The sequence below is a fragment of the Ranitomeya variabilis genome, chromosome 3, assembly GCF_051348905.1.
Source record: "Ranitomeya variabilis isolate aRanVar5 chromosome 3, aRanVar5.hap1, whole genome shotgun sequence".
Lineage (NCBI taxonomy): Eukaryota > Metazoa > Chordata > Amphibia > Anura > Dendrobatidae > Ranitomeya > Ranitomeya variabilis.
In genome coordinates this window covers 365,069,853-365,093,914 of record NC_135234.1, presented here as the reverse complement: position 1 = coordinate 365,093,914, position 24,062 = coordinate 365,069,853, and the positions used below count along the sequence as shown (strand labels likewise).

At 44.9% G+C, this 24,062-nt stretch overlaps 2 protein-coding genes across 3 annotated transcripts in view; one reads left to right on the top strand and one right to left on the bottom strand.

Moving 5' to 3' along the window:
- The first annotated feature begins 601 nt into the window (after positions 1-601).
- The window catches only part of RHCE (Rh blood group CcEe antigens), a 171,289-nt gene continuing 147,828 nt past the window's right edge, over positions 602-24,062 (top strand). The window contains exon 1 of the mRNA XM_077295923.1: positions 602-731. The gene's annotated coding sequence lies outside the window, so the exon portion shown is untranslated. The remainder of the gene's footprint in view (positions 732-24,062) is intronic.
- On the bottom strand, positions 5,255-22,772 carry LOC143816018 (uncharacterized). Of its 2 annotated transcripts, none has more exons than XM_077295919.1 (2): positions 22,540-22,772; positions 5,255-10,653 (listed from the first exon to the last, which is right to left on the bottom strand). In XM_077295919.1, the coding sequence occupies exon 2, from the start codon at positions 10,646-10,648 to the stop codon at positions 8,420-8,422; it is 2,229 nt and encodes a 742-aa protein (XP_077152034.1). In that variant the 5' UTR covers positions 10,649-10,653; positions 22,540-22,772; the 3' UTR covers positions 5,255-8,419. The 2 variants fall into 2 exon arrangements, with proteins under 2 accessions (XP_077152034.1, XP_077152035.1); XM_077295920.1 differs by lacking the exon at positions 22,540-22,772 and adding an exon at positions 21,785-21,875.

Here is a 24,062-nt window from a genome sequence, read left to right as displayed (position 1 = left end):
GCGTCTTTTTTGCCGCAAGCGTCGGACCAAGAAAACGCAACAAGTTGCATTTTTCTTGCGTCCGATTTTCGGCAAAAAACGACGCATGCGTCGCAAAACGCAGCGTTTTTGCGTGCGTTTTGACGCGTTTTTGCGTGCGTTGTGCGTTGCGTCGCAGACGCAACGGCGCACAACGCTAGTGTGAACGTAGCCTAACTAATTTTTAATAAAATTCAATATTTTTTATCTTTTTCTTTGAATACTTTTTTTGGATGATATACTATGCTTAGTATTCTTTGTTTTTTATGATCAATATTTATTTCTTTTCTATATAGGTTTTTTGTTTACTGCTCATTACCTGCCCAATGCAATCCCAACAGTGAAACATGGTGGTGGCAGTATCATGCTATGGGGGTGTTTTTCAGCTGCAGGGACAGGACGACTGGTTGTCATTGAAGGAGACATGAATGCGGCCAAGTACAGAGATATCCTGGATGAAAACCTCTTCCAGAGTGCTCTGGACCTCAAACTTGGCCAAAGGTTTACCTTCCAACAAGACAATGACCGTAAGCACACAGCTAAAATAACCGAGTGGCTTCAGAACAACTCTGTGACCATTCTTGACTGGCCCAGCCAGAGCCCTGACCTAAACCCAATTGACCTGAAAATGGCTGTCCACCAACGTTCACCATCCAACCTGACTGAACTGGAGAGGATCTGAAAGGAAGAATGGCATTGGATACCAAATCCAGGTATGAAAAACTTGTTGCATTTTTCCCAAGAAGACTCATGGCTGTACTAGCTCAAAAGGATGCTTCTACTCAATACTGAGCAAAGGGTCAGAATTAGTTATGAGCAAATATACTCGTTACTCGAGATTTCCCAAGCACGCTCGGGTGTCCTACGAGTATTTTTTAGTGCTCGGAGACTTAGTTCTTCTTGCCGCAACTGAATGATTTACATCTGTTAGCCAGCATAAGTACATGTGGGGGTTGCCTGGTTGCTAGGGAATCCCCACATGTACTTATGCTGGCTAACAGATTTAAATCATTCAGCTGCGGCAAGAAAAACGAAATCTCCGAGCACTAAAACATACTCGGAGGACATCCGAGCGCGCTCGGGAAATCTCGAGTAACGAGTATATTCGCTCATCACTAGCCAGAATACTTACGACCATGTGATATTTTAGTTTTTCTTTTTAAATAAATTTGCAAAAATTGTATTTGGTTTTTTTCAGTCAAGACGGGGTGCAGAGTGTACATTATTGAGAAAAAAATAACTTTTTAGAATTTACCAAATGGCTGCAATGAAACAGTGAAAAATTTAAAGGGGTCTGAATACTTTCCATACCCACTTTATATACATGGGTCTAGGGCATCACGCAGGATGGGGGTTAGATACACGGGTCTGGGGCAGATCACGCAGGATGGAGATTAGCTACACAGGTCTGAAGCGTATCACAAAGAATGGGGATTAGATACATGGTTCTGGGGCTTATCACGCAGGAAGGGTATTAGATACATGGGTCTATAGAGCATATCATGTAAGATGTGGATTAGATACACGGGTATGGGGTGTATCATGCAGGATGGGATTAGTTACATGGTTCTGGGGGCATATCACGCAGGATGGGAATTAGATGCACTGGTTTGTGGTGTATCACGCAGGATAAGGATTAGATATACAGGTCTAAGGCATATCACAGATTATGGGGGTTAGATACACGGGTCTGGGGCGGATCACAGGACGGGGGATCAGCTATACGGGTTTGAAGCGTATCATGCAGAATGGGAATTACATACATGGTTCTGGAGCATATCAGAAAAGGATGGGGGTTAGATAAATGGTCTGGGGCACATCACCCAGGATGGGGATTAGATACACTGGTCTAGGATGCATCACTCAGGATGGGGATTAAATACATGGTTCTGGGGTGTATCATGCAGGATGGGGATTAGATCCATGGTTCTTGGGCGTATCACACAAGATGGGGATTAGATCCATGGTTCTGGGGCATGTCATGCAGGATGGGGATTAGATACACAGGTCTAGGGCGTATCAGGCAGGATGGGATTAGATACGTTTCCGGGGCATATCACACAGGATTGGGATTAGATACACTGGTCTGGGGCATATCACGCAGGATGGGGATTAGATATATGGGTCAGTAGTAGCCCACGGCCGCCTCAGAATTGTCAAATCATAATAGATGTGCCAATCCTGGCGCTGCGCCTTTGCTCTTACCGATTGCCCTGTTGCGGTGGCAATCAGAGTAACGGTAGTTGGGGGTTGATGACAGCTGTAATTTCTCAAAAATCCAGGCTGGCATCAGGCCTTGGTGATAGTAATGATGAGTCTATCAGAAACTGTCATTACTAACACAATAATGAAAGAAAAATACACAGGCAGAAAAATACATTTTATTTAAAAAAAAACAAAAACCACTCCTCGTCATGTTCCCTGGTTCCAAGTTTATATAAAAAAAAAAACAAAACATGCAGGTGCACAGTAGTCCTGGGAATCTGATGTAGTCCACAAGACTCTGCCCCTCGTTCACCAATTAGAAAACAAAAAGTTCCCACGCAGGTCCGACGTAGTCCTTGGCGTTCCCATGACGATCCCTGAATTCAATGTCCAAAGGCTATGAAGCCTTGCTCAGAGAACCAAGCTCCATAGGCTGTAGCAGCAGCCACTGCGGACCCCCTTGTGTTCCAAGATACCCAATGGATCTGAACAAAGCTGACGTAAGTACACAGCTCATCAGTTGCCGATCTCACAGTATTATGGACCCATGTGGCGCCTCACAGTATAATGGAACAATATAGTGCCTTAATGTATAATTTCCCCATATAATGCTCCACAGTATAATGGTCCCATGTAGTGCTCCACAGTATAATGGTCCCATGTAGTGCTCCCCAGTATAATGGCCCCATGTAGTGCTCCCCAGTATAATGGCCCCATGTAGTGCTCCCCAGTATAATGGCCCCATGTAGTGCTCCACAGTATAATGGCCCCATGTAGTGCTCCACAGTATAATGGCCCCATGTAGTGCTCCACAGTATAATGGCCCCATGTAGTGCTCCACACTATAATGTGGAGAGTTGGGACTCAGGGGAAGCAAGGGGAATTTGGGTGCCACCTCTGTGGACTGTACTGGGAATGATGTCGAAGTGAAGAGGCCACCTGCAGCTGCGCTTGCCATCCACTCAAGCACATGCTCTTTCTGGGCCTCATCAACAAGGCATACTGCTGTGTGTCTACCAAAGAAAGGTAGTGGAGGAGCCCGTCCAATCCCAGAAGTGGTCTTTGCGTAGGACGCAACGTTGATTCACTAGTGCTTTCACAAACATTACCACCTACCCCACTACACCTTGGACATCAAGCCTAATTCCCCTTCCACCACTGTTTTTCCTAGTCATGTTGCTCAGATAGTGTGATAGGAGCACAGTATTAGGAACAAAAAACAGATTTTAAACACTGAAACACCTTTGCAAACAGCTTAATTTAAGCAACAGTACATTCAAAGGTGAAATATGGCAAGCTGTATCGAGTTAGTCACAGAAGAATTGCTTGAGTGTAGATGAGGCATGCAACACAAAGAAGATATGCTACAAACAATTTGAAAGTTATATGTCCCCTACTGTATGACATTAGGAACACAAGAATTTTTTGTGGCCTATGGCTCAAGCCTCTATAACACACCAGATGTTGCAAACTATTTGAAAGTCAGGTCCACTACTGTATGACACTAGGAACAGAAGAATTTTTTGTGGCCTCTGGAACAGGCCTCTATAAGGCTACGTTCACATTTGCGTTGTGCGCCGCAGCGTCGGCGCCGCAGCGCACAACGCAAACAAAAACGCAGCAAAACGCATGCACAACGCTGCGTTTTGCGCCGCAAGCGTCCTTTTTTAAATTGATTTTGGATGCAGCAAAAATGCAACTTGCTGCGTCCTCTGCGCCCGGACGCGGGCGCCGCAGCGACACAAAACGCAAGTGCGACGCATGTCCATGCGCCCCCATGTTAAATATAGGGGCGCATGACGCATGCGGCGCCGCTGCGGCGCCCGCCGCTAATGTGAACGTAGCCTAACACACTTGATGATGCAAACTATTTGAAAGTCAGGTCTAGTGATGAGCGAGTATACTCGTTACTCAGGTTTCCCCGAGCATGCTCGGGTGGTGTTCAAGTATTTGGATGTGCTTGCAGATTTAGTTTTAGTCACCCCAGCTGAATGATTTGTGACTGCTACACAGCTTGAATACATGTGGGGATTCCCTAGCAACCAGGCAACCCCCACATGTACTCAGGCTATCTGGCAGCCGTAAATCATGTAGCTGTGTGGACAAAAAGTAAATCTCTGAGCACTCACAAATACTCGGAGACCACCCGAGCAGCGAGTGTACTCGCTCATCACTAGTCAGGTCCCTTACTGTATGACAATATTAAGCCATATTAATAGTTAAGATAGATCAAATATGGTGACAGATTCCCTTAAAAACAAGGTAGGATTTAACAGTTTTCCCTGGGGGTGTGAAATATATCCTCCTGTATGAGATTGCCCACTAAAAATCAGGTATCAATACACAGCACAAAAATAATCTCGCTAACTTAATAATTTAGAGATCTCTCATTATATATCTTGCACAATGTCAGCCCTAATCTCATGGTCTAACATTGTACATGTTTAGAAAGCGCTGGTGTATAGCACAGATGACTTATCTTTGAGATAAGGTCCCAGCCCTGTGGGTGTGAGGGCAGCATAGCTGAGTTTAGCTGTACTACCTTAAAACACATCTATCAGCTCTCCTCCTCTCATAGGACTGTAAGGGTACGATCACGACCAGCGATACGACCTGGCCATGATCGTTGGTAAGTGGTTGTGTGGTCGCTGGAGAGCTGTCACACAGTCAGCTCTCCAGCGACCAACGATGCCGAAGGCCCCGGGTAACCAGGGTAAACATCGGGTTACTAAGCGCAGGGCCGCGCTTAGTAACCCGATGTTTACCGTGGTTACCATTGTAAAAGTAAAAAAAAAAACACAGTACATACTCACATTCCGGTGTCTGTCCCCCGGCGTTCTGCTTCTCTCCACTGTGTCTGTGCCAGCCGGAAAGCACAGCGGTGACGTCACCGCTGTGCTCGCTTTCCGGCCGGCCGGCGCTCACAGTGCAGAGAAGCAGAACGCCGGGGGACAGACACCGGAATGTAAGTATGTACTGTTTGTGTTTTTTTACTTTTACGCTGGTAAACATCGGGTTACTAAGCGCGGCCCTGCGCTTAGTAACCCGATGTTTACCCTGGTTTCAAGCGAACGCATCGCTGGATCGCTGTCACACACAACGATCCAGCGATGATAGCGGGAGATCCAGCGACGAAAGAAAGTTCCAAACGAGCTGCTACGATGTACGATTCTCAGCAGGGTCCCTGATCGCTGCTGCGTGTCAGAAACAGCGATATCGTATGGATATCGCTGGAACGTCACGGATCGTAGCGACAAAAGTGCCACTGTGTGACGGTACCCTAACCTTTACTGTACTACCCTCCCTTCACATAGCCTGTATGGAACTGAGAGCAGAGCAAGCTGCAATTACAACTCAGATAGCTGTAGGCCAGAACAGGATACTCCAGAGTGATAAATATGACAGACAGCCTGATCTCATTGCAGAGTAAATTACAAATAGCTTGGAGCACAACAGACAGGTGTGATAATAACCGCTTCAAGCTCTGTGCTTCATACAGGCAGGGTGAGATGAGGGGCATTACAGCAGAGGTGACAGGCGCTAGGAAAGCTGATAAAAGGGTTTGTAATGTAATATGACACACCTAAACTCATCTGTGCTGCATCTTCCCCCACACTGACTGCTGGGACCTTATCTGAAAGGTGTTGGTCATCTGTGCTCTACTTCCAGTACTTTCTAATTATAAAGAAGGCTGTGCTTGAAGCTATGGTGGGGCACGTTCACTGCAGAGTGTTGCTGCTTGCTTATTAGTGAACATCAGCCAGAGAGAAGTAAATTCCCCCTAGTGAAAGCTGTCTGATATAATGTGAACTTTGACTTAACAAAAAAAGAAACACATTTAGGTGCCTAATATTTCCGCAACGGAAAGTCAGGAAAAAAAAAAAGTTTTATTCCATTCTGCAGCTCATATTACACTGTGGGTTCAGTTCAACATGAACAATTTTGTGAAAGGTCCAAGGGAATCTGTCACATTGCAAATGCAGCCTAATCTCTAGCCAGTATGGTACAACACAGACCAATATTCTGAATCCTTTTATTTTGTTTTTAAACTTTAACTTATTTTTTTTTCCATTTAAACCATTGCTCGTTTTTTGATTGAGTCAAGTAATTGGTTCTATCAGTGGCTAATGTGTATGCACACTTAGCCTTTGACAACCTTTCATGTATATGACTGATTGGTAGTGCCCACTTGACTCAAAATCCTAAAATGAGCAATGTTGTAATAGGACCTTTCTCTGGATTTTTTAACATTTAAGTTGAACAAGTCCCCCAATTTTCACCGTTTCATTGATTCTGAAAGTTATTCTTCTGTGCCTTTACTTTCCAAAGTTATGCCTCCAGTAATAAAGATGTAAATTTTCCCTACAACGAACTGGGCGTATATCACAGAACCTTTCTGTAGTTTTTCTTTTTGTCCTATTTGATACACCTAGTTGGAAATGTAGAAAAAAAATCTGTGGGGACAGTTTAAGCACAATATGATTTTCTCCATGTAGCAATGTATAAATATAGCAGTACTGGTCACCTATTGTGGTTGTTTGAGACAATATTAAGATATTGAGGTTTTGCAGCTCCACATGTTGGTAGACCCAATGCGGCATTGAGAGTTAAATGGAGATGTGGATAACCTGATGTGTCCACAAATTATTCCAAATAAACGGTGTTTACACTGATGTTTATTCTCAATGTGTTTTGAAGTTCTTAGGCTTCTCCAGGAGAACCACAAAGATTGTGGGTCTCAACCTTCTTAGTTCTGAAGTAGAAGTCTAAGAACATTAAAACACATTGAGAATAAACTGCACTGCTTCCCCTGTAACCACTTATTGGAATTATTTGTGGATACATCACCAGCAACGCAGATTATCCACATCTCCAACTACCTCAATAACTAGTTGGAAAATTTGCAGCTTCACTACAGAGGAGCATAAAAGAAAAAAATTAAATCTGTTCCACAATCAGTGGAAGAGGTACTCAATTTAAACAAAAAAAAAAATCCAGTGAATGGTCCCTTTTAAATGAATAAAACAATCTACTAAGCTCCTTCTGCTCTGTAGATTGCTGCCTGCATATAGGACTGAATTTCCAACCTTTAAGTAAATAAGGGAAGGTGGACATCACACATTGGGGGCTTCCGTCTGTAGCCATGTAAACCTTGATTTGGACAGAACCCACATTAAAGTCACAGTGCTTTTTGTCCTCTATTGAAGAGGAATCCTTTTTTTGTGTGTCAAAGACCTCTCTACAAAAGTGCCTGTCTTCCTCATAGTAAACAGCTTGATGGGCTAAATCCGGTACGTGAACATATACCACTGCAATTGCATAGCTGAATGATGGATGCTCGGCTGTCAGACTGCAGAGCACACACGAGAGTGGACATTAGTCTGCACCTCTTTAGACTTCTGATTTTTCAATTAGTCCTGTGTATATAATTCAAACATGCAATATAGAATTATATTGATCGTGCAGGTTACATGTCCCCAGCATAGAAGTAGGTCTAACTACTGTATAGATTCAACCGCTTGTACATGGCCAATATAATTTTTTCCCAAGCCAAAGACTGAAAGGAGGGTGGGAAGACCAAATTAAGTACAAATTCAACATACTGAATGAGAATCAGATTTTCTAAAAAGAATGTACACAAGGTGGATAAAAGTTGATCATTTTAGAAAAATCAGTGAAAAAACAGCATCATAATCAGAATGTCAGACCTTACAATCTTTCATGAGTATATCCAAGCCAAAATGAAGAGTGGCTCCAAAACCACTGAAGAGCTGTGTAGGTTCCACTGATCATTTTTGCCTACAAATGCTGTCATGTGAACAAAAACGAACACATGGATATGCAGATAATTCATAAAAACATCTACAGTCTCATGAAAAACAGACTTAGAACGGCAAAGTATAAATCAAATTTCCTCCAAAAAAAGTCATATTTAAAAATATTACATTAGCTTTAAAAAACAAAACACACTTTACAGAGTTAATTAGATGTAGTTTTTACTTCTAAAATTCTCAGATCACAAACCCTAATGCCGTATGTCCAACCTATGAAATTGAACGTCACATTTCTAAGTGCTTCGTTTAGAATCTTTATTACAAAAGAACATTTTTTGGTCTTTTTTAATATACAGTTAGTGGCAATAGTGAAACCAGTGGCTATATTGGAAATGTCTCCAAAGTATTGGTTATTAAACTTCTCAATACCGGATTCTTTTTTTGGGTTCACGATTAATATAACGATTTTTAGGGGCCATTTGTATAATTTCTGACATTATTGGAAATAGGAACTCTTGGTGTGAAGGCTTGTATAGAGCTTTAACAAGCTTTTGTCTCTGAGCTTTGAGAAGTGTTCTTCCTTGTGAATATTTTTCTGAAGCCATTCTAACCTGCTGTTGGACACTGTGCACATTATGATTGTGATACAGTGCAGAAAGTTGTGTGCGGGCAATTATGCCATCCGTCAAGAGGCGTTTTTTCTTAGAACGGTATTTGCGAATGGCACTGCGGAAAACCTCAAGCTCCCTGCTATGGGAAAAGTATGACAAATGCTGTAGGTCTTTGTGCAGGTTCCTGTTCAAAACAACTTCTGCTACTTCACTGTGAACTATACTACCTTCCTCAAGCCATTTCTTTGGACCAAATGTAGATGTAACCACGGGGACGTGGCTACAACTATTGTAACAGTCACTGCCTTCCCACGAATGCCTATTAACAATGTGGAATAAAATAGAGTTCCATTTGTCAGTTAGAAGAGAATGCTCCTCATTGCAGGTACTTGCACTCCACCACAGGTGGTTTCTAGCAGCGCCAATCCACTTGCCTAGCTCTTCACAGTCTTTTTTTCTACTAACCTTGCCCAATTTGTTGCCGATTGATTTTGAAAGCTGCCATATATCATATTGATGTATGATGTTTGGAAAGTGTGTCTTGATCATTTTTCGAATGCCTAATTGCTTTTCGGTGCATACAATTTTTATGTTTAATTGCTTTTTAACTAGACCTCTTAGAGCTTGTTTGCATGCTTCTGTTTTCAAACCAAGAGAAGAGTTTCCAGCAGAAAGCTGTTCCACATGGAATGATACAACTTTTTTGCTATTGACGTCCAGCAGTGTGTAGATGCCATGTTTAGTCAAGTGCCCCAGATGATCACGCTGGCCATCCCCAGCCAGACAGAGAGGGGTTTTCTTCAGATTGTCAACAACAGCATTTTGTTCTAATATCCATTGATTATTAATAACAGGAAAGAGATGATAAGTTTGATTTTTCAAGTATGTTGACTTATCTATGCACAAAAGTCCCAAGATATGAAAAACGTGTCTGACCTTCACATAGGTTAATCCACTGAACAGAATAGCAGCAGATAATAAAAGATTGCCTGCTGGTATTCCTCCAGTTTGTGGTTGACTTTCCCACAGTTTATAGTTATGATTCCCACAAGAAACATGAACAGTTATGAAAGTACCATTTATTTCTTTCCAAATTTTAACAATCGGTCGATCACAACCTTGCTCTCCTCTGCATGGCATTGACAAGATTAGTTTATCTAAGCAGCTTTCAAAAACTAGAAATTTGCGGTCCTTTACAGGATCACTGCATATGGAGTGAGTCTCTTCCGCCCGAAGTTTTAGATCAAGCAAATCAGTAGGCGATAATTCCATTTCTGGGGGATTTTGGGGAGGAAAAGAAAGCCGAAACGAGGACTCAAACTCATGTTTTGGACTGTCACTGCTGCTGTCACTGTCTTTAACCATTACACTGTCGAGACTGTCCTCACTGTCTGTTATTGTTTCAATCAACTGATGTTTAGCTGAAGTACTAAGTAGAGACAGTGTCTTTAATTTCTTTTCAGAAAGTCGCCTACATTGAGTTTTTTTGTGGTATTTCTTAAACTTTGTTTCAGTTGATACAGTTCTCTTTCCCCATCTTGGATCGGTTTGTGTTGAGCGTAGTTTTCTTCCCATTGGTTCAGTTACTATTCCTTTCTCATCGGTCTTTGGCTTTTCTTCAAAGACATGGCCACATGTGGGGCAAATTTCACCATGAGTAAACTGGTAATCCAAGTATGGGCCTTCATATTCGTCATCAATTCTTTTCCTTTTACCAGATGGTAAAAGGATGCACGTTTCATTAGAGGTTGATGGCGCATCAAAGACAGTTGGTATAGCATCTTTACGCAAACTTTTGCGGAAACCTTCAGACTGTGTGTAGCAGTACTCTCTGAAGTGTTTGGAGCACATTCTATAAGTATCATATTTTTTTCCTTCAATAATTTTATCTGTAAAGGCATCAATGTCCCCAAAGTCTTGGCCTGTCTCTATAAGCCATCTTTTTATCATCTCCCTTTCTTTTGGGAACACATGCAAAATGACTCCTTCCTCCTTTCTTCTTCCTCCAGAAAAACAGCCCTGCACAACACAAGAAGGCATTGTATCTGAAAAAAAAATATATATATATAAAAAAATTAAACTTATGACAAAATGTTGATTATTAAACCACAAACGTCTTGACAATATACAAGAGCCACACATGGTCTTTTTGTGATTTCTGTGCAGGCAGTTGGTTATGTGCATTACAGCATTTACGCAAAAACGTGTATGCTGTCAGAATTCACCGACACTGCCGGTGATAGCACATGGTCACGTGACCTCAAGTATGCGATTTGCATGCATGCAGTCATGCATTTAAAAATACCCATTTAATAAGCTCCTGTTGATTTCAAATGGAAAACCTTTTCCTCTGCACCTATCCTGCCTCGGGAGCAGTAACATTTCTCCACACCTGTGCTAAGGTTCCGTTCACATTCTGAGCTCATCTGCAGTTCTATAGAATTTGTGAAAAAGTATAAAAAGGTACTCAATCAAAAAGATGGACTCAAAAATAGACCCTATTACAAGTAAATAAGGTCTGCAGGGACCGATGGTTGTCCATCACTTGACAGATTTAGAACGCTGCGCCATGTTATCAGTATACAGTACATACCATGACAGTATTGTTTAATGCTCACAGCTTGATAGTCAATGTGAGTCCTATCACTAGCCTTCAGACCAGGACTTGCACTTGTAATACACTAGTCTGAAACTGGCCCAAGGCGAATATCACACAGGTGTAATATAGCTGCAAGTACAGACTCAACGTCAAAACCAGTGATCGGGCAGGGGCTTGTGGCTGTAACAGAACACACTATTCACCACTTCAATCCAGCACTTTAGCACTGGCTATGCCATAGTTTTTCTGGCAAGCTGTCCCTTTAGTGGTTACATACCATACTTCAGGTACATAACTGAACCATAGTGTAAGGTCACCTTATTCCCGCTGCTCCCCTAAGTATTTATTTTTTTAATTTGCCATACGGTTCCAGAGATATGGGCCTAATTATATAGTGCTAATTTTTATTGTCTAAACAAAGGGGGCAAAGATCACAGGATTCCTGCGGGCGTGTCTTTAGGCTGCTTTTCTTTATTAGGCCATGTTCACACTTTATGGTTTTTACCGCGGATCCGCGGCGATTTTGATGCTGCGAGTCCGCAGCAGTTTCCATAGCGTTTACATTAACATGTAAACCCTATGGAAACCGCAAACCTCTGTGCACATGCTGTGGGAAAAACCGCGCAGAAACGCAGCAGTTTAAAACCCGCAGCATGTCACTTCTTTGTGCAGAATCGCAGCGATTCTGCACCCATAGAAATGCATTGAACCGCTTACTTCCCGCATGGGGCTGTGCCCACGTTGCGGGAAGTAAGCGGATAATGTGCGGGTGGTACCCGGGGTGGAGGAGAGGAGACTCTCCTCCAGGCCCTGGGAAGCATAAATAGTGTAAAAAAAAAAAGAATTAAAATAAAAAATGATGTTATACTCACCTCTCAGCGCTGCCCGCGGCCGTCCGGTCTTCGGTTTGCTGTGCGAGCAGGACCTGTGGTGACGTCGCGGTCACATGACCGTGATGACGCCTCGGTCACATGACCGTGACGTCACGAAGGTCCTTCTCTGCACAGCATCTTTGGAACCGGACCGCCGGGTGCAGCGCCCAGGAGATCCGGACATCGGAGGGTGAGTATAACCAATTTTTATTATTTTTATCATTACTATTGATGCTGCATATTTCTGCATATGCAGCATCAATAGTACAGGAGTAATCCCGCAGCGGAAACCGCGGAACAAACCGCGATAAATCTGCAGGGATAACCGCAGCGGTTTTGCCCTGCAGATTTATCAATTCCGCTGCGTGATAAACCTGCAGAGCACACCGCAAAGTGTGAACATGGCCTTACCCTCAGAGCATCATCTTATTAGTAAAGACCATAAAAATTAGCAATAAATAGACAGGCCCACATCTTTAGAACCACATGAAGGATTAACAAGAAAAAAAGAAAGGGTGGTATACTTAGGGTTGCAAAAATAAGGCTGTGTGCACACGTTGCGGATTGGGGTGCAGAATTTTCTGCACAAAATCTGCATCTCCTGGCAGGAAAAGGCAGGTGCAGATTTGATGCGGATTTTATGCGTTTTTTACCCCTGCGGATTTTTATAATGGAAGGGTGCAGAAATGCTGCAGATCTGCACAAAAGTAGTGACATGCTCCTTCTTTTGATCCGCAGCGTGTTCCATGCGGAATTTTCCGCACCATTAGCACAGCATTTATTTTTCCTATTATTATTATTTGTTATAGCGCCATTTATTCCATAGAGCTTTACATGTGAGGAGGGGTATACATAATAAAAACAAGTACAATAATCTTAAACAATACAAGTCATAACTGGTACAGGAGGAGAGAGGACCCTGCCCGCGAAGGCTCACAATCTACAAGGGATGGGTGAGAATACAGTAGGTGAGGGTAGAGCTGGTCGTGCAGCGGTTTGGTTGATCGGTGGTTACTGCAGGTTGTAGGCTTGTCGGAAGAGGTGGGTCTTCAGGCTCTTTTTGAAGGTTTCGATGGTAGGCGAGAGTCTGATGTGTTGTGGTAGAGGGTTCCAGAGTAGGGGTGATACGCGAGAGAAATCTTGTATACGATTGTGGGAAGAGGAGATAAGAGGGGAGTAGAGAAGGAGATCTTGTGAGGATCGGAGGTTGCGTGTAGGTAAGTACCGGGAGACGAGGTCACAGATGTATGGAGGAGACAGGTTGTGGATGGCTTTGTACATCATGGTTAGGGTTTTGTAGTGGAGTCTCTGGGCAATGGGGAGCCAGTGAAGGGATTGACAGAGGGGAGAGGCCGGGGAATAGCGGGGGGACAGGTGGATTAGTCTGGCAGCAGAGTTTAGAATAGATTGGAGGGGTGCGAGAGAGTTAGAGGGGAGGCCACAGAGCAGGAGGTTGCAGTAGTCAAGGCGAGAGATGATGAGGGCATGGACTAGGGTTTTTGCAGATTCTTGGTTGAGGAATGTACGGATTCGTGAAATATTTTTGAATTGAAGTCGGCAGGAAGTGGAAAGGGCATGGATATGTGGTTTGAAGGAGATCAGCATCAAGGATTACCCCGAGGCAGCGAGCTTGTGGGACTGGGGAGAGTGGGCAGCCATGTACTGTAATGGATAGGTTCGTTGGGGGGGGGTCGCGTAAGATGGGGGAAAGATGATGAATTCGGTTTTGACCATGTCAAGTTTCAGAAATCTAGCGGAGAAGAAGGATGAAATAGTGGACAGACATTGAGGGATTCTGGTTAGTAGGGAGGTGATATCTGGTCCAGAGATGCAGATCTGTGCGTCATCAGCATAGAGGTGATACTGAAAGCCATGAGATTCTATGAGCTGTACCAGGCCAAAGGTGTAAATGGAGAAGAGCAGGGGCCCTAGGACTGAACCTTGTGGGACTCCGACGGATAGGGGGCGAGGTGAGGAGGTGGTGTGTGAGTGGGAGACGCTGAATGTCCGGTCTGTTAGGTATGATGAGATCCAGGATAAGGCCAAGTCTGTGATGCCAAGGGATGAGAGGGTCTGTAATAATAGGGAATGGTCCACTGTGTCAAAGGCAGCCGACAGGTCGAGGAGGAGGACAGTAGTGTCGCTTGCTCTTGGCGGTTAAGAGGTCATTGGTGACCTTAGTTAGGGCAGTTTCAGTGGAATGGTGTGACCGGAAGCCAGATTGTAAGCGGTCAAAGAGGGAGCAAGAAGAGAGATGGGAGGACAGTTCAAGGTCCCCCATCCTCCTCCGGTATATAACCCCCATCCTCCTCCTCCCCCCGGTATATAACCCCCATCCTCCTCCTCCCCCCCGGTATATAACCCCCATCCTCCTCCTCCCCCCCGGTATATAACCCCCATCCTCCTCCTCCTCCTCCCCCGGTATATAACCCCCATCCTCCTCCTCCTCCTCCCCCGGTATATAACCCCCATCCTCCTCCTCCTCCTCCCCCGGTATATAACCCCCATCCTCCTCCTCCTCCTCCCCCGGTATATAACCCCCATCCTCCTCCTCCTCCTCCCCCGGTATATAACCCCCATCCTCCTCCTCCTCCTCCTCCCCCGGTATATAACCCCCATCCTCCTCCTCCTCCTCCCCCGGTATATAACCCCCATCCTCCTCCTCCTCCTCCCCCGGTATATAACCCCCATCCTCCTCCTCCTCCTCCCCCGGTATATAACCCCCATCCTCCTCCTCCTCCTCCCCCGGTATATAACCCCCATCCTCCTCCTCCTCCTCCCCCGGTATATAACCCCCATCCTCCTCCTCCTCCTCCCCCGGTATATAACCCCCATCCTCCTCCTCCTCCTCCCCCGGTATATAACCCCCATCCTCCTCCTCCTCCTCCCCCGGTATATAACCCCCATCCTCCTCCTCCTCCCCCGGTATATAACCCCCATCATCCTCCTCCTCCTCCCGGTATATAACCCCCATCCTCCTCCTCCTCCCGGTATATAACCCCCATCCTCCTCCTCCCGGTATATAACCCCCATCCTCCTCCCGGTATATAACCCCCATCCTCCTCCCGGTATATAACCCCCATCCTCCTCCCGGTATATAACCCCCATCCTCCTCCTCCTCCTCCCCCCGGTATATAACTCCCATCCTCCTCCCCCAGTATATAACCCCCATCCTCCTCCTCCCCCGGTATATAACCCTCCTCCTCCTCCCCCGGTATATAACCCCCATCCTCCTCCTCCTCCGTTTGTCACATGTGAATAAAAATCGTGTTCATTGTACTGTAAATCACTTTGCGGATCTTCAGTGTTTCTGCGCGGAAAAAAAAAAACGCTGCGGATCCGCAGTAGATCTGCATCATGTGCACATAGCCTAAAACAAGAGCAAAAACTGGCCACTCATGACAGGTAGTCTTTCAGTAAAGACAGCACATTCAGGTGCTTTTCACAAAATTAGAATATCATCAAAAAGTTAATTTATTCCAGTTCTTCAATACAAAAAGTGAAACTCATTATATAGAGTCATTACAGAGTGATCTATTTCAAGTGTTTATTTCTGTTAATGTTGATGATTATGGCTTACAGCCAATGAAAAACCCAAAGTCATTTTCTCAGTAAATTAGAATTAACCAAAAATACACCTACAAAGGCTTCCTAAGCGTTTATAAAGGTCCCTTAGTCTGTTTCAGTAGGCTCCACAATCATTTGGAAGACTGCTGACTTGAACGATGTCCAGAAGGCAGTCATTTACACGCCACAAGGAGGGTAAAGGTACCGTCACACTCAGCGACGCTGCAGCGATATAGACAACGAGCCGATCGCTGCAGCGTTGCTGTTTAGGTCGCTGTAGAGATGTCAAACACAGCAGCTCCACAACGATGCAGGAGCGATCCAGTGACGTAGCGGTGACTCACTTATCGTTCTCACAGGTCGTTAGCTCCATGTTTAACATTGCTGACATCGTTGCTTTTGCTGTCAAACACGACGATAAACGCCGATCTGACGACCAAATAAAGTTCTGGACTTCTAGCTCCGACCAGCGATATCACAGCGGGATCCAGATCGCTGCTGCGTGTCAAACACAACGATATCGCTATCCAGGACGCTGCAACGTCACGGATCGTTGTCGTTCTCGTTGTAAAGTTGTTTAGTGTGAAGGTACCTTAAGCCGCAAAAGGTCATTACTAAAGAATCTGGCTGTTCATAGAATGCTGTATCCAAGCATATTAATGGAAAATTGAATGGAAGGAAAAAGTGTGGCAGTGCACAAGCAACCGGGATAACCGCAGCCTTGAAAAGATTGTTAAGAAATGGCCATTCAAAAATTTGGGGGAGATTCACAAGGAGTGGACTGCTGCTGGAGTCATTGCTTCAAGAGCCACCACACACAGACGTATCCAGGACATAGGCTTCAAGTGTCACATTCCTTGTGTCAAGCCACTCGTGACCACTAGATAATGCCAGAAGTGTCTTACCTGGGCCAAGGAGAAAAAGAACTGGACCGTTGCTCAGTAGTCCCAGGTGTTGTTTTCAGCTTAAAGTAAATTTTGCATTTCATTTGGAAATCAAGGTCCCAGAGTCTGGAGGAAGACTGGAGAGGCACACAATCCAAGCTGCTTGAGGTCTAGTGTGAAGTTTCCACAATCAGTGATGGTTTGGGGATCCATGTCATCTGCTAGTGTAGGTCCACTGTGTTTTATCAAGACCAAAGTCAGCGCAGCCGTCGCCAAGGAATTTTAGAGCACTTCATGCTTCCCTCTGCTGACAAGCTTTTTGGAGATGGAAATTTCATTCTCCCACAGGACTTGGTACCTGTCCACACTGCCAAAAGTACCAATACCTGGTTTACAAACAACAGTATCACTGTGCTTGATTGTCCAGCAAACTTGCATGACCTTAATGCCATAGAGAATGGGGTATTGTCAAGAGGAAGATGAGAGACACCAGGCGCAACAATGCAGACGAGCTGAAGGCTGCTATCAAAGCACCTTGGGCTTCCATAACACCTCAGAAGAGCCACAGGCTTATCGCCTCCATGCCACGCCACATTGATGCAGTATTTGATGCAAAAGGAACCCCAATCAAGTATTGAGAGCCTTTACTGAAGATACATTTCAGTAGGCTAACATTTCGGATTTTAAAATAATTTTTCAAGCTGATGGTATAAAGAATTCTAATTTACTGAGAAACTGACTTTTGGGTTTTCATTGGCTGTAAGCCATAATCATCAATATTAATGAAATAAACACTTGAAATAGATCACTCGGTTTGTAATGACTCTATATAATAGATGAGTTTCACTTTTTGTATTGAAGAACTGAAATAAATTAATATTTTGATGATATTCTAATTTCGTGAGAAGCACCTGTAATTGCTTACCAGACCTCTGCTGCAGAAGTTTCTGGGAGCTTCTCAGACTGTCAGGGATGGCTTAAAAATCTGCCCTTCACGGGTGGAGGCGAGGAAGGAAAGGAGTGAATCATGGGTTTTGTATTCATTTTTATGCAAATTATCTTTTTGGAGCGGAAGAGGACAGGAACTCTGCCACCTATAGGAAATAGCAATCTTAAAAGTTAATATCGACTCTAACGAGCCTTCTCACATGGTGAGGCTTCTAACCAGGATTCAAGGGGTAACGTTTCTCCTTGCGGAGAGTGACATGTCAAACCTAACATGCCAAGGTGGGGAGACTTACGCCGCAATGCTCCTCTGGGAAATATATGAATTGTCTATTTAGAGAGAAGAGGACCTAGCACTCTAGTGCCACCTATTGGAAGCAGCATTTTGGTTTGAGCTTTTATCCCAAGTTATGCGACAAAAGCTCGTTAAAGAGTCAATACTGACTTTTAAGATTGCTACATCTTATAGGTAGCACTAGAGTTCGAGTCCTCTTCCTCTCTGAAGAGACAATTTGCCAGAGGAGAATTGCGGTGTAAAAATCTCACCTTTGCATGTCAGGCTTGTCATGTCACTATCCGCAAGGAGAAAAGTTACCATTTGGATCCTGTATTAGTTTTTAAAAATTGGACCACCTTTCTACAGTTCCTCCAGATAGAACCACCAAAAGCAACAACGCACGATTAGGGTTGAGCGAAACGGATCGTTCATTTTCATAAGTCGCCGACTTTTGGCATAGTCGGCGTCTCATGAAACCCGACCCGATCCCTGTGTGGGGTCGGCCATGCGGTACGCAATGTTGGCGCCAAAGTCGCGTTTCGAATGACGGGGAGAGAGAGAGAGAGAAAGAGAGAAAGAGAAAGAGAAAGAGAAAGAGAAAGAGAAAGAGAAAGAGAAAGAGAAAGAGAAAGAGAAAGAGAAAGAGAAAGAGAAAGAGAAAGAAAGAGAGAGAGAGAGAGAGAGAGAAAAAAAAAAAATTAAAAAAAATTCCCAATTGACGTGCATTGGGTTTCGTGTTCCGGCCGATCCTCGACTTTTCGCAGTAATCGGCCGATTTCGCCCGACTCGACTTTTCAAAAAGTCGGGTTTCACAAAACATGACTCGACCCTAAAAAGGTCAAGGTCGCTCAACCCTACGCACGATACTGTTAAGGCTTCTTTCACACTTCCGTCGTTTGGCCAACAGCGCAATGCGTCGCTTTGGAGAAAAACCGCATCCTGCAAAGTTGCCCGCAAGATGCGTTTTTTTCTCCATAGACTTGCATTAGCGACGCTTTGCGACGTATGGCCATACGTTGCATGCGTCGTCCACTGGATGCGTCGGGAACGTTTTTCCGTACGTCGCATCCAGTGTTACACTCTGCGCATGCCCAGCAGGAAATATCGCTCTCACGATCTTTCCTGCTTGGCAACGCAGACGGAAATGTGAAAGCAAACACTTCCCTCAGTTCGTCGCGCCAACGCTTCGTGACGGCCCCGTACCAACGGAAGTGTGAAAGAAGCCTTAGAATTGTCTGGTTGCCACGACAATAATAGCATCAAGTGTGTACAATTTTTTGTTCACACCAAATGTCAGGTTTTGTGGGAGATTATAACAGGCGGTAAAATTTATAGTCCAGTCTAAGCTACATTCACACATTGCTGAGAATTTTCAGCACGGATTGGTGTGCTGAAAATCCACTGCGTGCTACAGTTCCAACTAAGTAGATGAGATTTCACAAACCTCATGTACAGGTCCTTCTCAAAAAATTAGCATATAGTGTTAAATTTCATTATTTACCATAATGTAATGATTACAATTAAACTTTCATATATTATAGATTCATTATCCACCAACTGAAATTTGTCAGGTCTTTTATTGTTTTAATACTGATGATTTTGGCCTACAACTCCTGATAACCCAAAAAACCTGTCTCAATAAATTAGCATATTTCACCCGTCCAATCAAATAAAAGTGTTTTTTAATAACAAACAAAAAAATCATCAAATAATAATGTTCAGTTATGCACTCAATACTTGGTCGGGAATCCTTTGGCAGAAATGACTGCTTCAATGCGGCGTGGCATGGAGGCAATCAGCCTGTGACACTGCTGAGATGTTATGGAGGCCCAGGATGCTTCAATAGCGGCCTTAAGCTCATCCAGAGTGTTGGGTCTTGCGTCTCTCAACTTTCTCTTCACAATATCCCACAGATTCTCTATGGGGTTCAGGTCAGGAGAGTTGGCTGGCCAATTGAGCACAGTAATACCATGGTCAGTAAACCATTTACCAGTGGTTTTGGCACTGTGAGCAGGTGCCAGGTCGTGCTGAAAAATGAAATCTTCATCTCCATAAAGCATTTCAGCCGATGGAAGCATGAAGTGCTCCAAAATCTCCTGATAGCTAGCTGCATTGACCCTGCCCTTGATGAAACACAGTGGACCAACACCAGCAGCTGACATGGCACCCCACACCATCACTGACTGTGGGTACTCGACACTGGACTTCAGGCATTTTGGCATTTCCTTCTCCCCAGTCTTCCTCCAGACTCTGGCACCTTGATTTCCGAATGACATGCAAAATTTGCTTTCATCAGAAAAAATTACTTGGGACCACTTAGCAACAGTCCAGTGCTGCTTCTCTGTAGCCCAGGTCAGGCGCTTCTGCCGCTGTTTATAGTTCAAAAGTGGCTTTACCTGGGGAATGCGGCACCTGTAGCCCATTTCCTGCACACGCCTTTCCACACCAGACTCAGTCCACTGCTTCCTCAGGTTCCCCAAGGTCTGGAATCGGTCCTTCTCCACAATCTTCCTCAGGGTCCGGTCACCTCTTCTCGTTATACAGCGTTTTCTGCCACATTGTTTCCTTCCAACAGACTTACCATTGAGGTGCCTTGATACAGCACTCTGGGAACAGCCTATTTGTTGAGAAATTTCTTTCTGGGTCTTACCCTCTTGCTTGAGGGTGTCAATGATGGCCTTCTTGACATCTGTCAGGTCGCTAGTCTTACCCATGATGGGGGTTTTGAGTAATGAACCAGGCAGGGAGTTTTTAAAAGCCTCAGGTATCTTTTGCATGTGTTTAGAGTTAATTAGTTGATTCAGAAGATTAGGGTAATAGGTCATTTAGAGAACCTTTTCTTGATATGCTAATTTATTGAGACAGGTTTTTTGGGTTATCAGGAGTTGTAGGCCAAAATCATCAGTATGAAAACAATAAAAGACCTGACAAATTTCAGTTGGTGGATAATGAATCTATAATATATGAAAGTTTAATTGTAATCATTACATTATGGTAAATAATGAAATTTAACACTATATGCTAATTTTTTGAGAAGGACCTGTACACTCTGTACATATTTTCTGTAAGTACATTTTCCTGCAACACATTTTTTACGGGAACCTGTCACATGATTCAAGCTGCACAAACCACAAGCAGCAGAAAGTCAGAGACCGGCTGCAGTGTTTAGGGAACAGCAGAAGTGAAAGCATGGCGGATTTCTGTGCGCACTGTGCAGAAAGCTGCCAATCACTGCTGTCCCTGGGGTTATACAGAGCTCAGCACTCAGAGAGCTGGGAGATCTGCAGCAGATAAATCAGCGATTTTATCAAAACTACCATGAGCAAGTGATGCATCACTGGAATCACTATCTCTACCACTACATCATGTTGCTCCACATGAAGTCCAAAAACTTGGTGACAGATGCCTGGATGGGCTTCAAATAAAGAATGGTGGCAATCTCGACTTCCAAGGCTCCTGTGAATACAGTGAACAGAGCTCCGGAGGTTTCCGCTAGCTGGGGAAGTGATGCCTGCTAAGTGATTGGATGGTGACTAAAAGAGCACGCCACTAGATATTTCTCTGGTAACATGCTCTACTGGTCACCTGACCATTGCCACCAGTCAATGGTTCTTTGCCTTCCAAACTGGGCAGGTGTCTCATCTGGAGCGGACGCAGACCTCCCGAGTGGCCCGCTTTGGATCTACAAGGGCCCTGAAGGCGAGTTGGACACAGTTCTTAATTGTAGGCCCATCCACACCTTCATTTTTAAAGCAATGTCGGACCAATCCTTTAAAGGGTTTAAAGGGAACCTGTCACCTGAATTTGGCGGGACCAGTTTTGGGTCATATGGGCGGGGTTTTCGGGTGTTTGATTCACCCTTTCCTTACCCGCTGGCTGCATGCTGGCCGCAATATTGGATTGAAGTTCATTCTCTGTCCTCCGGAGTACACGCCTGCGCAAGGCAATTGCCAAATTCAGGTGACAGGTTCCCTTTAACTCATTCTCATTCCCTAGATTTGTCCCCATTAAAATAAATATGTCTAAACTCACCTCAAGTACCTGCGCCGTTCCAGTGGCCCGTGCGTTCCCTGCTCTCACATGAGGTTGTTCCATCACGTTGGCCCAATCAGTGCTGGCGTCACTGTCCCTGCCTTCAGACAAATAGATCAAGAATAAAACGGCGGCCGCCTACGGCTCTGATTTCCTATTGATGTTCTGTAAAGCCAAAGGTGGGGACAATGATGACGGCCCCGATTGGGCGCAAAGCTCACGTGAGAGCAGGGAACGCAAGTGCCGACACCACTGGAACGGCACCCAAGGCGAGTATAGGGCCAAAGATGAGGAATGAGTAGGGTGGACAACCCCTATAATTCTGCGACAGGGTCCCTTTCAGAGGATTCTATAGATTTCACCCTTTGCCATGGAAAGAGCGACAAAATCTGCATATAACATGAGCAAATAAGCTGCCACTGGGTGGGATTCTTCTTTCCTCACAGAATCCATGAAGTTGCAGAAATGAATAATGATTTTACAGAAGGGCTCGGGCAACTCTTCACAATGCTGACTAGAAAGGCACCAAGTAGATGGCAGTGTCCTGCTGGGGACTCCGCACCACCATCACCTCAGAGTCGGCTCTGTCCGTTTAGTCTATGCATTTAACCCTTTGCACAGTCACTGCCGAGAACTGATCACATTTAACCCCTGAGTCTCGGTCGGGTTTCCCCCCTCCATTATGTACAGCCCTGCTCACTGCTTGTCCGTCTTCCTCACGCGAGTTCCCCAAAAAATGTGACGCGAAAACTTACTGCAAACCGAAGACCCGACAGAACAACGAGGATGGAGGTCTCCGAGAAAGGCGGGAGGAAGACTTGGAGCTGTGGAGGCGCAATAATGGAGAGCCGCACACGAGGAAGAGGGAGCCCAGAACTAAGAGCGGAAGGGGAGGCCGCGGAAGGAGGGGGAAGGGAGCCATTGCTTGCTGCAGGAAGCAGGAAGTGATGGGACCTCCGTATACAGGCACACACTGCTCGGTATACGGAGTCTTTGTGGAAACGTTCACAATGGCCATATTCAGGGGCATTAATGAGAGGAATGTGTCATGGAGGTGCAGAAGAAGTAATCCTCTCACTTTCCACCATGTACTCGATGTAGGGAAGATGCTTCTTATGGATAGGTTTATTACCTCAGGCTTAGTGTTTACCACATCCATAAGCCTCCATTACAGTTCTAAGCCTCCATTAGGTCTCCTTTCTTCACAATTTGCTTTTTATGTATTTTATAAATGCAAATAATAAAAAAATCACGGCATAAGAAGCACCACAGTAAGGACTTTCAATGCAACTTTAGCGCCATAGGAAAACTTAAAAAAAACATGACATGAAGCCCATGCTGTAATTGTAGCAGAAAGTTGTAGATATAAACTGGAAGATGCCAGGTGTTAGGGCTGGTGGAACGCACCGAATAAATGTAGAGATAGTATAGGTGCGCTCGCAGCCTGGGGTCCACCGCGCAGGGGTGGAGCCTGCAGCTAGTAAATGGCACTATATGGTGGTACTATGCCTGAAGAGACACGGGTTCCATCACCCGGTCTGTATAGGAGCGAACTCTGTTGCTTCACAGAGTCGCCGGGATTAAAGATAATGCTGTGCTCTGTTAACCACACACAGAGGATAGAATCTCACTAACGGAGCAGGTAGCATTCAGTGGTCATACAGTCAGCAACAGCACTGAAACAACTCCTCCCCGGAGGTGCCGGAAAAGCGGCTGTACGCCAGCCCTAAATTCACACAAACAAACTCCTCTCCGGAGGTGCCGGAATTCTAGTGGCTATACGCCAGCCCTAAAATCACACCAACTCCTCTCCGGAGGTGCCGAAATTCTAACGGCTTACACCCGACCCTGAGCACATGCTGACACAGACCATAAAGTAGGAAAGCTCATACACACATGAACATAAGTTGATACTAGCGCATGGCTGTGCGGCCATGCGAACCTTTTATAGAAGAAACTCTCCAGGACCTTCCTAGTGGTCCAATAGGAACCGCTAGAGGACCTGAGCATGTGACCCCCGACCTCCAATGAGAGGTCGTCCCTTGGGCATGCTCAGTAGAGGAAAAGCAGGACTTAGTCACAGGAGCGTCTGCTCGCCACAGAACAGTGCAGGTTACAATGGCTGAGCCTGGAAGATCAGCAACCAAGTGCACAGTATCTGCCTGAGCCAGACGCTGGGACCGATGTCTCCGCTGAGCAGGCTCCACTGCCGCTGAAAAAGAATAGGAGACTGCAGCAGAGGTGGCTCGAGATTCCCCTTGTGCAGCTGTGGGAACTC